Source organism: Diabrotica virgifera, chromosome 9, assembly GCF_917563875.1.
Source record: "Diabrotica virgifera virgifera chromosome 9, PGI_DIABVI_V3a".
In the NCBI taxonomy this organism is placed as follows: Eukaryota; Metazoa; Arthropoda; class Insecta; order Coleoptera; family Chrysomelidae; genus Diabrotica; species Diabrotica virgifera.
The window spans coordinates 216,188,370-216,202,626 of NC_065451.1; the positions used below are offsets into that span (position 1 = coordinate 216,188,370).

The 14,257-nt window shown below is 33.4% G+C and overlaps 1 protein-coding gene across 9 annotated transcripts in view; it reads left to right on the top strand.

Annotated features, from left to right (window-relative positions):
• The window catches only part of LOC126891622 (fatty acid CoA ligase Acsl3), a 153,762-nt gene that overhangs the window by 122,912 nt on the left and 16,593 nt on the right, over positions 1-14,257 (top strand). For all 9 annotated transcript variants that reach the window (XM_050660836.1, XM_050660832.1, XM_050660837.1 and 6 more), the window contains 5 exons: positions 1,643-1,858; positions 6,974-7,406; positions 9,871-10,205; positions 11,293-11,432; positions 11,671-11,843. In XM_050660836.1, the coding sequence (XP_050516793.1) occupies positions 1,643-1,858; positions 6,974-7,406; positions 9,871-10,205; positions 11,293-11,432; positions 11,671-11,843 (1,297 nt within the window). The remainder of the gene's footprint in view (positions 1-1,642; positions 1,859-6,973; positions 7,407-9,870; positions 10,206-11,292; positions 11,433-11,670; positions 11,844-14,257) is intronic.

Consider the following 14,257-nt stretch of genomic DNA (forward strand, 5'->3'; position numbering starts at 1 on the left):
TACTCTAACGTTTCGAGGCACAACAACATGGATATCGCCAGGTCACGTGATTTTCTCGAGCGAACGGACTCACTCAACTACAACAGAGGACGCAAATAGCTATCGGTATACGCTCTTTCTCACACTGCTGCTTACTTATATCGGTTTTCATTTATATGCACGCGTAAATAGTTTGATCACATGGCAATTGGAAAATTTCACCAAAAAAACCTGTCTTTTGTAGAATATTTATTTTTAAAATTAAAAAATACCCTGTCAAAATATCAATTGCACCTCCCTGTCCGGAAGGAATGTACATAGCTATGCACCTTATATTTTATACTCGTTAATAGTATGTACAGATTCAGATGAAATCTTCTGAAGTTCAGATGCACCCCCTGAAAATAATCCTTGGGCGCCCATGCAAGTATCTTGCAAAGTTAAAATCGCCCTCAAATCGCCTGGCCTGTTTATTTTCTTTATATTTGAATATTTAAATTTACTTTCAAGTCATATCAATGATATTTTTTGTAATAATAATTTTTATCCTTTTTTAACTTTGGGGAGGATTTTTGGGGAAAATAACCGCTACCCTCCAGCCAGACCGGCATTTTTGTATTAGGCTATCATAGAAGAGTCACCTGAAATATTTTCAGGTTGCCTAAAATACCTACTCAAAAATGTCTCACAGCTCTTATACAGTAAAACCTCGCTAGAACGGAACTCTATTTAACGGACTTCGGATATAACGGACAAAAAATCCGATCAAATGTTAAAAACTTTTGCATGCAAAAAAATATGAAAAATCGGATTCTGGAAGCAAAATCAGTAAGGACAGGATCTCGGCACAGTATAATTGTTGTCCAATCTGGTAAACCTAGAGTTGTTAAAGATATTATGTACAATGCATCATCTTCTCGTTTCATATTATAGCTCTAATAAGGCATGGTTCACCAAAGATCTTTTCAAAAATTTATTTTTTAAAGAATTTGTACCTGCAGTGAGAAAATTTCAAGAAACAAACAAAACTTAATACCTACCTTTTTAATGTACAGATGTGTATCTAATTACTGTATCTAATTACAGCAGGTACATATTTTCAAAATTAATTTTTTGATTGATTTTGATTGACCTATTTTTATATAACGGACTTTCGGCTTTAACGAACATCCCGTCCCCCCTATTAGTCCATATATCGTGGTTTTACTGTACTATTATATTATGTCCGGCAAATCTCCATTTCAATTTTGCAATTTCTTGTCTAACATCCCTAACTTTTGTTTTCTCTCTTATCCACTCGTTTCTCTTTTTATCCATTAGTCTTATGTGCAACCTTTGTCTTTCCATTGCTCTTTGCGTTTTCATGATTTTGTCCATGTTTGCTTTTGTAAACGTTCACATTTGGGAACCGTAAGTGAGAACAGGTTGTACGCATTAAGTGTATACCTTGGTCTTAAGATGTGGTGGATATATTTTGTTTGTAGCTTAGTTTGACAAATGCCGCTCATGACAGTCTAACTCGTCTTCTTTCTTTTTCTACCAAATGATATTATAATAATGTATTAAGATTAGCGATCCCAAATAATTTTTAACTTTAAATGACTTAATATTTTCGATATTTTTATTATCATTTATTTAAATGTTTACTATTTGTTATTTTTAGGCGAAACAAATACAAGAAGATGCTAAATCGGTGACTTATCGATCCACAGTGGCCCCAAAAGAGCACCATATCACTCTCGTTCGCGAGAAGATCGACACCATGGCCAAAATGTTCGAATACTGCAGCAAAAAATACGCCAACAAGAGATGTTTGGGCACCAGGCAGATATTGGCCGAGATGGATGAGGTTCAGCCTAACGGAAGAGTTTTTAAGAAGGTAAGCATTTAACACTTATGTATTTTATTGTCTAAAAGTTGTCGATTTTGAAACTTCTGACCAATACCAAGTACCTAAAAAGCGAGACTTGCTCTGTGTTGTATTTTAAAATACAGAAAAAATATTTGCGGCACAAATTTAAATCTGGTCAAGTATTTTTACGACGTAAATTTTTATTTTTAGTCCAGGGCGCATCTCTTTTGAGATGGGCGTTGAGAGGTGACTCAAATTTTTTTGCAAAAATTCGATTTTTTTATTGGTTTTTTGATTATAACTTTAAAACTATTCATTTCTGAGAAAAGTTGTACTGACATAAAAGTTGCCTAATTAAATTTACAATACAGAATTGGTTAAAAATTCAAAAAATAGTCATCCTTGTTGCAAAATAGCAATAATTGCGAAAAAAACTATACAAAAACAAGTATTCGCATTTTACGTTTTTCAACCATTTACACTACACTTAGGACTTTCATATTTTACCCAAAAAAACTTTATGATATAGTAAAACAACACTGTAAATTTCATTAAGATCGGTTTAATAGATTTTGCAAAATAAATTTTGCAATCCAGCTTTCGCAAAAAAAATAATTTTTTTAATGTTGCAGGACTGAAAATAAAGCAGATAGCAAGTTGATTTTTTTTGCTTATAGAAGTGTACTGTACCTTTCATTTGCAATTTGCAAAATTAAAATCGATTAATTACCAAGGCGTCAGGAAATTTTTTAAATAAACATTAATTTTTGGTGCTACGCTCAGGACAGCGGTGTTCTATTCACACAAGTTGATTTCCACCAAAATTTCTTCCAATTTTTATTTAACATATTATTTTCTTACTCTATATTTTGTTGTATTTTAATATTTTAATTCCACAAAAATCAAACTAATTTTATTATTGTCTGTGAAGTATTGTTTAAACAATTGCATATGTTTGAAAATATTAAACTTTTATTCTCTAAGTTAAAATATATGAACAAAGAAAGTTTTAAAAGGGTTATTTCAAAAGATAGAGTATGTGTTTTTATTTTGCAATAAACAAATTTATTTATTTATATGGAAATATAAATTAAAGTAATAAAAATTAAAATGTATCAATCATTATCAAAGGTCATTGGAATGCCCAATCAGAGCAAACTATCCGCTGTCCTGCGCGTAGCACCAATAGTTAATGTTTATTTAAAAAAATTCCTGACGCCGTGGTAGTTAACCGATTTTAATTTTGCAAATTCCAAATGAAAGGTACAGTACACTTCAATACACAAAAAAAATTTCAACTTACTATCTGCTTTATTTTCAGTCCTGTAACATTTTGAAAAAATGAATTTTTTTTTTGCGAAAGCTGGATTGCAAAATTTATTTTGCAAAATCTATTGAACCGATCTTAATTCACAATATTGTTTTATTAAATGATATAGTTTTTCTGGGTAAAATTATGAAGGTCCTAAGTGTAGCATAAATGGTTGAAAAACGTAAAATGCGAATACTTGTTTTTGTTTGTTTTTTTTTTCGCAATTATTGCTATTTTGCAACAAGGGTGACTATTTTTTAAATTTTTAACCAATTTTATATTGTAGGAAATTATATAATTATATAATATGTAGGAAATTTTATATGTAATAAAGTTATAATCAAAAAACGAAGAAAAAAATCGAATTTTTCCTTAATTTTTTGACATTTTGATTATTTAAACAATGTTCCGGACCTTTTTGAGAGGGAGCATAACTCAAATATTATTATTTGAGCAATTCTGCAAGCAATTTGTGCAAACAAATTTGAGTCACCTCTCAACGTCCAGATGTACTAATATTTTTACAGATGCGCCTTGGTCTATTTGTGTGTTGTACCGCCGAATCCACTTAGCGACAAGTAGATAATCAAGTCCAAATGAACACTGCTGTGCGGCGAAAATTTCTTCGAAGTCGACTGAAAAACCGACCGTGTGACGGATACCGTGCGTTGTTCGTCACGAAAATATTTTTGCATTAATCCATGCGGCGCACAGTCCACATCAACAAAAAGTTCAACGCACACGAGCAAACAACGTAAATTTTTGTTGATGTGGATCCGGCTGTAGTGGCTTTTGTATACATATTTGTTGTTGAGATTGTTTATTTCTTTATGTAATTCTCTTTCTCCGTATTTTATTAATTCCACTGCTATTTCATCTTCTGTTACTTTTCAGATGTTTTTAATTTATTTTTGTACTTCTTCTGTGGGAATTTCTGTTTCACCGTTATCTTGTACTATTGGTAAATTCACTGTAATTAATTTTAAATTATTCTTCTTATCTCAAAAAATATACATTTTAAACATATGAATATCGTCCTTATAAGGACGATGAACCCCCATATTGCCGATTATTATAAATTTTGTCACGAAAAGTTTCTACAGAAACACAATAACAAACAACGGTTTCTCACATACATAAACTTTGTCATTGCGGAAGTTTAGGAAAAATTGCGCCCGAACAATCAAATTAAAGAGAATCATAACAATCTCACAATGCGCTAAACTGTTTTTGTACTCTCGTTAAACAAGCTTTGTATCAAATTTCTTTGCGCTTCTCTCGTAGCAAACAATCTTGTCAAGTTTTATTTGATCTCGTGTTCGGTTAACATATTAAAAGAGCGCTCCAATTTACAGAAACGATTTTCCTAGAACAATTTTCCAGTTACATTGTTATGTTAAAAAAAATTCCTAGAAATTTTTACCGATTATATTCAACAAACATTAACTATCGACTAATGAAGAAACTTAGTTTATTATAAATAAATCATTTGTTCCCGATATGTTTATTTATCGTGGTAAACTTAGTTCATAGGCCTCTAAAATTCATTCAGACATTATTTCATGAGAGCCTCTAAGCATTACTGACTGGTTTCAATTCTTTTAAGACTCTTGTAATATTCTAGAATAGTCTAGAAACTTTTTAGGTCGCTCCGAAGTTCTCCGAATTCAGTATGAGATATCTTGAACAGTCCTTTAACGTTTAAAGGTCTTTAGAGATCCCAGAAATATTCTTGGACGGTCTACAAATATTTCAAGCTATTCTGAAGTCTTCTAGAGCATCTTAAAACATTCCAGAACAATCTCAAACCATTTCCATCTGCCTTAAAACACTTCGGCATCTTTTCAAACATTTTTGGCAGTCTAGAAACATTCCAGACAGCGCTAATCTCATCTTAAAACATATTAGAATAGTCCAGAAAACTTTCTAACTTACACAAAGTTCTCCAAAGACCTCTGAAGCATTTTCAATCAGTTAAACATTCAGAAACATTCTAGGCTTTCCTTGGCCCTTCAGAACTAATTGAACATTTTAGGGTAGTCCTTCAATATAGTCCAAATATTTGTGAAACATTTCCAAATACCTTAAATCCTTCAGGTACCCTTGTAACGTTATAAAATGGCCAAGAAATATTCCAAGCTGCTTGAAGATCCTCGAGATCCACTTGACATTTCAAGAAACTGCTTAAATATTTCAGATAGTTTTAAACATTCCCAAATATCTTTATGAGAGTCTAGAGATAATCTATAAATATTTTTGGCTATTGTGAAGTCCTCTAGAGCTGCTTGAAATATTCCAGCTTAATCCCGAATCATGCTCTAAAGCCGTAAAGTACTTCAGAACATATTGATACATTCTCAGACAACCTAGAAACGTTCCAGATAGCGCCAATATCTTTCAGAGTATCTTGAAGCATTTCAGAGTAGTACAAAAAAGCCCATCTGCAACAACGTTTTACAATGACTTCTAAAATATTCCCAAGCAGAGCAGAATTCTTCAAAGCATCTTAAAGCAGTTGAGAACAGATTCAAAACATTCCGAACTGTTTAAAATTCTTCAGGCATCCTTAAAACATTCTCGGAAAATGTAGAAATATTCCAGACGCCGCCACTGTCTTCTAGAGAATTTTGAAATATTTCGGAACAGTCTCAAAGCAGTCCTTATTGTATCAAAGTGCTTCAAAAATCCCTGAAACATTCTAATATAGTTTAAAAAAAGTCCTGAAGTCTTCCATAGCACCTTAAAATCATTCCAGAACAGTCACGAAACATTCCCAACTGACCTAACTGTCCTGAGGTTCTTCATAATATCTTGAAACATTTTTTATTGTTCCAAAGTTATTAAAAAATCCCTAAAAACGTTTCACGCACTTCTGAAGTCATCTGCTAACTTCTTTGCTGCTTTAAAATATACTGAGGTAGGCTAGAAACATTTCAAGCTATACTGTAATCATCTAGAGCTACTGGAATATTTCAGGGTACTTCTCAAAACTTCCAGACACTCTTGGAACACCACCAGGTGCCTTAAGTTTCTCTGGTGCCCTTGTAAAGTTTTCCAAACTGTTTTGAGATCCTCCAGATACTCTTAAAGAATTCCAAAACACTCTTTAAGCATTGCAGATGGTCCCGAAACATACCGAACTGACCATAAGTACTTCGGAATTTCTTATAGCATTATGACAATCTAGGAACATTGCAGACAGCGTTAATGTCTTCTGGCATTCAGCATTTCATAACGGTCCTAAAACATTTCTAACTGCTGCAAACTCCTTCAAATCCTTAAAAAAAATTCTCAAATAGCCTGAAAACGTTACAGGCTGTACTGAAGTCTTCTAGAGTATACTGGAATATTCCAGGACAGTCCTTAAAACTTCCAGACACTCTTGAAACACTAGCAGCTGGATTAAGTCTTTCTGGTACCCTTGTAAAATTATCAAATAGCCTAGAGCTTTTCATGGTTGTATTAAATCCTTCAGATCTGCTTGTATTACGTTGTAAGAGAGTCCTTAATCATCTCAACTAGTCCTGGAATATTCCTAACTATTCTCAAGTTCTTCAGAGACCCCAGAAATATTCTCAGACAGTCTAAAATAATTGTGAAGGCCTAGAGCCTCTTAAAATATTACATTACAGTCTCAGTCTTACCACTCAAAGCTTTGGACCAAATTATTTTGATTTAAATCCTTACATAAATATTGTGTTCAAGAAACTTTTTGTTATATCTATCGAAAAGTAAAGAAAGTTAGTATATAATAAGCAGATCATTTGTCCCAGTTATTTTGATTTATAGTGTTTAATAGCGTTTATAACACTAGTTTTTGTCCATTTCAGTTCGATCTGGGAGACTACCGCTGGAAGACTTTCTCCGAAGTCAACATCCTAGCCACCAATTTTGGCCGTGGACTCCGCGAATTGGGAAACGATCCCGGCAAAAATGTCGCCATCTTCGCTGAAACCAGAGCCGAATGGATGATCGCTGCTCATGGAATCTTCAAGCAAAACATCCCTTTGGTCACCATCTACGCAACCTTGGGTGACGAAGCGATCGCTCACGCTATCAACGAAACTGAAGTGACCACTCTTATCACCAGTTTCGAGCTGTTACCGAAGTTTAAAAAGATCTTGCAGCTGACGCCACGTGTGCAGTGCTTGATTTATATGGAAGACCAATTGAAGAGCTTGGAAAGTACCGATGGTTTTAAGGATGGTGTTTCTATTTTGAAGTTCCAAGACGTTTTGGAGAAAGGAGCTTCGTCTAAGATAGGTATGTAGATCTGTAAACTTGTGTAAGCAATAAGGCACTTCCGTTGTTGAAAAGTTTTAGGCACAATACACCAGGGAAATAAGGCAAAAATATACCATGTTCGGGACACTTGAGCAGCCAGGTTGCAAATGGGTTTTTTGGGTACTATGTACCTAATATATTATAAATACAAAAATGCCCGTCACAGTTTGGACGAGAAATTTAGTTATTAACAAACAAGGGTCAAAAATTAGAGTTTTTTCGTTTAAATCGCTACAGGGTAATTAAATGTCTTATTTATAATATTTTTCTTTTAGATGAGCCAAGGTTTAAAATAGCGTTTTTGAATTTTGGTCCGATTATTTGTTGCTTTGGATATTGCAAAATAAAACTAAAATTTCGAGAATAAAAAATTTGCTATAACTTTTGCGAAAATGAATTTAGGACTTTCATATTGCATGAAAAGTTGAGTCAAATAGTCCATACAATGCACAAAAAATTTTAAGACGATGCGTCAATTAGTTTAAATTTTATTCAATTTGTTTATCCCAAAGAGCTTCTTTTCGCAATGTTATTGTTCAGAAAATAATAATGATACAGCAATTCTGTAAAAACAACATGAAAGAAGAATAGTCATATTTTCAACACATTTAAAAAAATCATTAAAGTAATTTTTATCACTCAGAAAACATTTTACTAAAATAGAGTCATTTTTGGCTTATAAACAATTTGAATAAGTTTGTTAATATTGACTGTAGGCTAAAACTACAATGGAATTTGAAAAACTGGTATTTTTATACGAATTTTCAAAGAAAAACTTTTCGCCTAGGTTAATTACGGTCAAAGTTAGCCACTTTTTTTATTTAATTGACGGCTACTTTGTTTATAACAATTAAGCAACCTAACTAGAGCCATTTTGAAGTTGAAGATATATAGGTTATGTGTAAAAGTTTGAGTAAACTTTGAACCTCAACAGAGTGGTTAATAAAGATTTAAAAATGGCGTTCGAACGGAATTAATTCGTGGTTGGTGGAGGGGAATTACTAAAATACGTGCACCCAAAAAATGAAACTGATTCTGCAAACATATGCTGCGATTAATATCGCTCGAACTTGTTGATGGATTTTGATCATAATTTTTTTAATTTGTATGTACTCGTAGTCTTATAGAGTACATTATGTACACACAACCCCACCTAACATTACAAAATGTTAGGGGGAACTCCCCTTATCACTCAGGGATATGAAAAATAGATTACGACCGATTCTAAGACTTACCGAATATACACATATAATTTCATAAAATTCGGTCAAGCGGTCTCGGAGGAGTATGGAAACTAACACTGTGACAGGATAATTTTATAGATGTAAATATATAGATGGCTATTAACAAATAGGGGTTGGTGATAGAAGAGTGAAAATTATGGGTTGTTAAGGGTTGATAAAAAATTAAAAAAATGTCAGCGGGGCAACCCCCCTTATAACTTATGGGTATAAAAAATATATTAAAACCTCTTCAACATCATACAGGATAAACGTGTAAAATTTTATAAAAATCGGCCAAGCCGTTTCGGAGTAGTATGGTAACTAACACTGTTACACAGGAGAATTTGATGTATATAGAAGTAACTGCGAATTAAATAATAAAAGTGGCTAACTTTGAACCTAATTAACCTAGGCAAAAAGTTTTTTTCTGAAAGTTCGTACAAAAATACCAGCTTTTGAAATCTTAAAGTAAATTTACTCTATAGTCAATATTAACAAAGTTATTTAAATTGTTTAGAAGCCAAAAATGGCCCTATTTTATTATACTTTTTTCGGAGTGATAAAAACGACTTTTTAATGATTTTTTTCAATACTTTAAAAATATAACTATTATTCTTGCATGTGGTTTCCACAGAATTGCTATGTCTTTATTACTTTCTGAACAATAACATTGCGAAAAAAAGCTCTTTGCGATAAACAAATTGAATAAAATTTAAACTAATTGACGAATCGTCTTAAAAATTTTTGTGCATTATATGGAATGTTTGACTCAACTTTTCGTGCAATATGAAAGTCTTAAGGCCATTTTCGCAAAAGTTATAGCACATTTTTTATTTTTGTAATTTTAGTCTTATTTTGCACTTTCCGAAACAAAAAAGGATGGGACGAAAATTCAAAAAGTGCCATTTTAAACTTTGGCTCATCTACAAAAAGAAGATATAAAGGTATTTAATTACCTTGATAAATAAGGTATTTAATTACCCTATTTTTACCTCTAGCGATTTAAACGAAAAAACTGCCATTTTGTTATGCCTTATTTGTTAATAACTAAGTTTCTCGCCCGAACTGTGACGGGCATTTTTGTATTTATAATGTAGTAGGTATATAGTACTCAAAAAATCCATTTGCAACCTGGCTACTCAAGTGTCCCGACAAAAACCTTATTTCTCTGGACTACAGGCATAGTAAAACTAAGTAATTATGTTCTACCAATTTTGTAGAGGCTCAACCCCCTAAAGCAGACGACATAGCCATCATCATGTACACGAGCGGATCTACAGGCGTTCCCAAAGGTGTTATACTGCTTCAAAAGAACTTAATCGCTACTTTGAAAGGATTCTGTGATTCAACACCAATTTATGAAAATGATATAATGATCGGTTTCTTACCGTTGGCTCACGTCTTCGAGTTGTTGGTGGAGAGCGTTTGTCTGTTCGCTGGAGTTCCTATTGGATATTCGGGTGCATTGACTATGACTGATACGTCCAGTAAAATCAAAAGGGGGACCAAAGGAGATGCTACGATATTATGTCCGACAGTATTGACAAGTGTACCAGTAAGTACGATCTATTTTTATTATTTTTGCTAAAATTGATCCTCATTCGTTTTACAATTACAAATTATACATGTTTATTTCCTCTAAAACCTACACATTACACTAGGATATTCCCAAATTTATGTACTAGTCGAGGGCTTTCAACATATGCCTTTAGTGACGACTATGTCAAAACAGTCAATTCAGAATCCCTGAAACATTTTCAAACAGTCTAGAAACACTCCAGGTGTCGCTACATACAATCTTTCAGGGCATCTTGAAGCATTTTAGAACAGTCCAAAGATCTCTGAAATATTCTCAGACAATCTAGACATATTGACAACTGTCTCAAAGTCTCTAAAAATTTCTGAAACATTCTCAGACAGTCTAGAATCTTTCCAGGTGGCGCTACAGTCTTCCAGGGCATCTTGAAGCATTTCAGAACAGTCTCATAATACTCATAATTGTCCCAAATTCTTCCAAAATCCCTGAAACATTCTCAGACCGTCTAGAAACATTTCGCGCATTCCTTTAGTCTTTCAAAACGTCTTCATGCATTAAGGAACAGTCTTGAAACATTCCCAACTATTCTAAAGATGTTTAGAACTTCATGAAACATTCTGAGACATTCTAGAAACATTCCACACTGTTACAAAGGCCTAAATAGTCCTTTTAAGCACCCCACAGTGGTTCTTAAACATTTTAGGCATTTGGAAATTGTCTAAAACTCTCCAAACTGTTCTGAAGTCCACCTGAGCCTCATGAAGCATTCTAGAACTGTCTCTAAATATTCCAAATTGGCCCGAAACATTATCCATCAAATGTTCTTGAGAGGGCCTTAAAACATTCTGTCTTGGAATTTCTTAGCGCCTCTCGAAGTAACCAGAAAGTCCTAAATCATTTCAGGTTGCCTTAAGTTCTCCTGAACATCTTAAAGCCTTACCAACTGCCATAATCTCGAAGCGTGGAAGAGCGCATGAAACAACTAGAAGGCTTCACTTCGTCCAGTTCCCTAAATGATGTCAGACAGTCTCTTAATATTTAGATTAATATTTTAATTATTACATAGATTAGTAGAATATGATTTTTAATTTTCGGTGTTTTGCAGCTCATTCTAGACAGAATATCAAAAACTATCCAAGAAAAAGTCAGCAAAGGCAGCAATCTTAAAAAAGTGATATTCAAATTTGCATATGAGTACAAATCAGCATGGAAAAGGCGAGGATATTCAACTCCTTTGATAGACAAGTAAGTCACAAGTACTTTTATATTTTTTTATAATAAAAAATTATTTTACTAAAACAAATTGAATGTAATCCTTCAATTGCAGTCAGTCTTGTTTTATTTGAGTATCTATTCCCTGTTATATTCTAACAATCGCCCACAAACATATAATCACATGGCACAAAGTCTGGCTCAATGACAGTCCAATACTTACTATTCTTGGAGTATATAGTAACGAACAGTTGAATTTTTACCTTTTCAGAATTGTATTTTCCCCGATCACAAAAATTGTTGGAGGAAACATGAGACTGATGATATCTGGCGGTGCTCCATTGTCAGCTGAGACTCACGAACAAATAGGAATATGCATGTGTGTGGTAATAATACAAGGATATGGTTTAACAGAATCAACTTCTTGCGCAGCTGTACAAGATCGTAAGTATAATATTTCTACAACCTTTACTGCTTCACTGTAAGATAAAAGTGTATATAAACACAATACATTTATTCCGGTGGTGTGGTTGACGGAATTAATAAAAAATAAGTGTAACAACGAACAGTAATATATTTATTTATTTTGGGTAAACAAGCGGTGTTTTGCTTATACCTCGAAAGAGGGTTGTTTGTTAGCGCGAGCGAGGGTGTGTCTTTTTCGTTTGAATGCTGTGTAGAGACTGCCTTTCCGGACCACCAACTTTATGTCAACTGGTTTTGCGGTTTTGCTATAATGGCCAGATGGCCCATAAATTACTGCCTCTGCCTTTTAAGAGATGAGAAGCTTTTTGTTGACATAAAGAGTGTGGCGATCTGGGACATCGTAACCTATTAGTGTTTCCTTGAAAGAAACATTAATTTTACACAATATGTTTAATTAAGGGATAACCTTTCGTTTCTCTAAATCAACGGCACATGGTTTGTATATCACATTAGACCGGCCAGTATCGTCGCCCCCGCTAGCGAAATTATTCCGATTCGATTTTTTTGCACAAACTTACTCAAAAAGAAGTCCTTATAACATATCAACAGGGTGCCGGGCGGTGCCGTGGTCGAAAAATTGTTTAAACCATTTTTTTTAAACAAATTCACAAAAAAAATTTTTTCATTTCGAACAAAAATTTTTTAGATAAATTGGCTTATTCTGAGCAAAAAAGTTCTCTTGTCATTTTTTTCTAAAATTGATTGTTGTCGAGTTATATGCGATTAAACAATTGAAAAATGCGAAAATGGCCATTTTCAAGGGTTAATAACTCGATTAAACGTTATTATTATGAAATTCAAAAAGTGAATAAATCAAGTTTCAAACCCTTTCTTCAAGGTTCTGAAGAGATCTTCGTCATTATTTTATTAGAAAGCTGTTATTTTTAATTATTAACAATTATCGCTATAGCCCAGGATGTATCCGTCGCCCCCGTTAGTGGCGATATTATTCCGATTCCATTTTTTTTGCAGAAACTTACTCAAAACGAGGTCCTTATAACATATCCACAGGGTGCCGGGCGGTGCCGTGGTCGAAAAATTGTTTAAACAATTTTTTTTAAACAAATTCACAAAAATATTTTTTTTATTGCGAACGATTTTTTTTTTTTTTAGATAATTTGGGTTATTCTGAGCAAAAAAGGTATCTTGTTATTTTTCTCTAAAATTGATTGTTGTCGAGTTATATGGCCATTTTCGCATTTTTCAAATTATAAATCGCGTATAATTCGACAACAATCAATTTTAGAAAAAAATGACAAGAGACCTTTTTTGCTCAGAATGTCCCAAATTATCTAAAAAAATTTGTTCGAAGTGAAAAAATTATTTTTGTGAATTTGTTTAAAAAAAATTGTTTAAACAATTTTTCGACCACGGTACCGCCCGGAACCCTGTGGATATGTTATAAGGACCTCGTTTTGAGTAAGTTTCTGCAAAAAAAATGGAATCGGAATAATTTCACTAAAGGGGGCGACGATACGTCCTGGACTATGGCGCTAATTGTTAATAATTAAAAATAACAGCTTTCTAATAAAATAATGACAAAAATCTCTTCAGGACCTTGAAGAAGGGATTTGAAGCTTGATTTGGTGACCTTTTGAATTTCACAATAATAATGTTTAATCGAGTTATTAAGCCTTGAAAATGGCCATTTTCGCATTTTTCAAATTTTTAATCGCATAAACTCGACAACAATCAATTTTAGAAAAAAATGACAAGAGACCTTTTTTGCTCAGAATAAGCCAATTTATCTAAAAAAAATTGTCCAAAATGAAAAACTAATCTTTGTGAATTTGTTTAAAAAAAAATTGTTTAAACAATTTTTCGACCACGGCACCGGCCGGCACCCTGTGGATATGTTATAAGGACCTCTTTTTGAGTAAGTTTGTGCAAAAAAATCGAATCGGAATAGCGGGGGCGACGATACTGCCCGGTCTACATGTGGATTTTAAATGACCAATGCCGTTTCGTTTTGAGAAAAGTTATCGAAAACTAAGAAAATATAATTAGCAAAAATAGTAATTAAAGCGTACCGCTATACATTTATACAATTTTATAGTATCACAACTGTCTCATTGAAACGCTCAGTTTCCCTAATTTTGGTATTCTAGAAATATTCTAGACTGTAGACTGTTATTTTCTGGTTGGTAAGAGTAAATCAAAGGTTCATCGCCACTAACAATACTATAAACGTTTTTTGAGCTTCCTTTGTTGAACTGTTCCAATGTTTTTCGACACCAATTGACGCGAACTGCTTTTGGCTTGTCTTTAAGCAAATGAGGGATCCAACGGGAAACCAATTTCGTAACACCCAGTTCTTCATGTAGGATCTTTTGGATCGAGGTCTTTGAAATGCCCAAAGATGCCTCTATCTC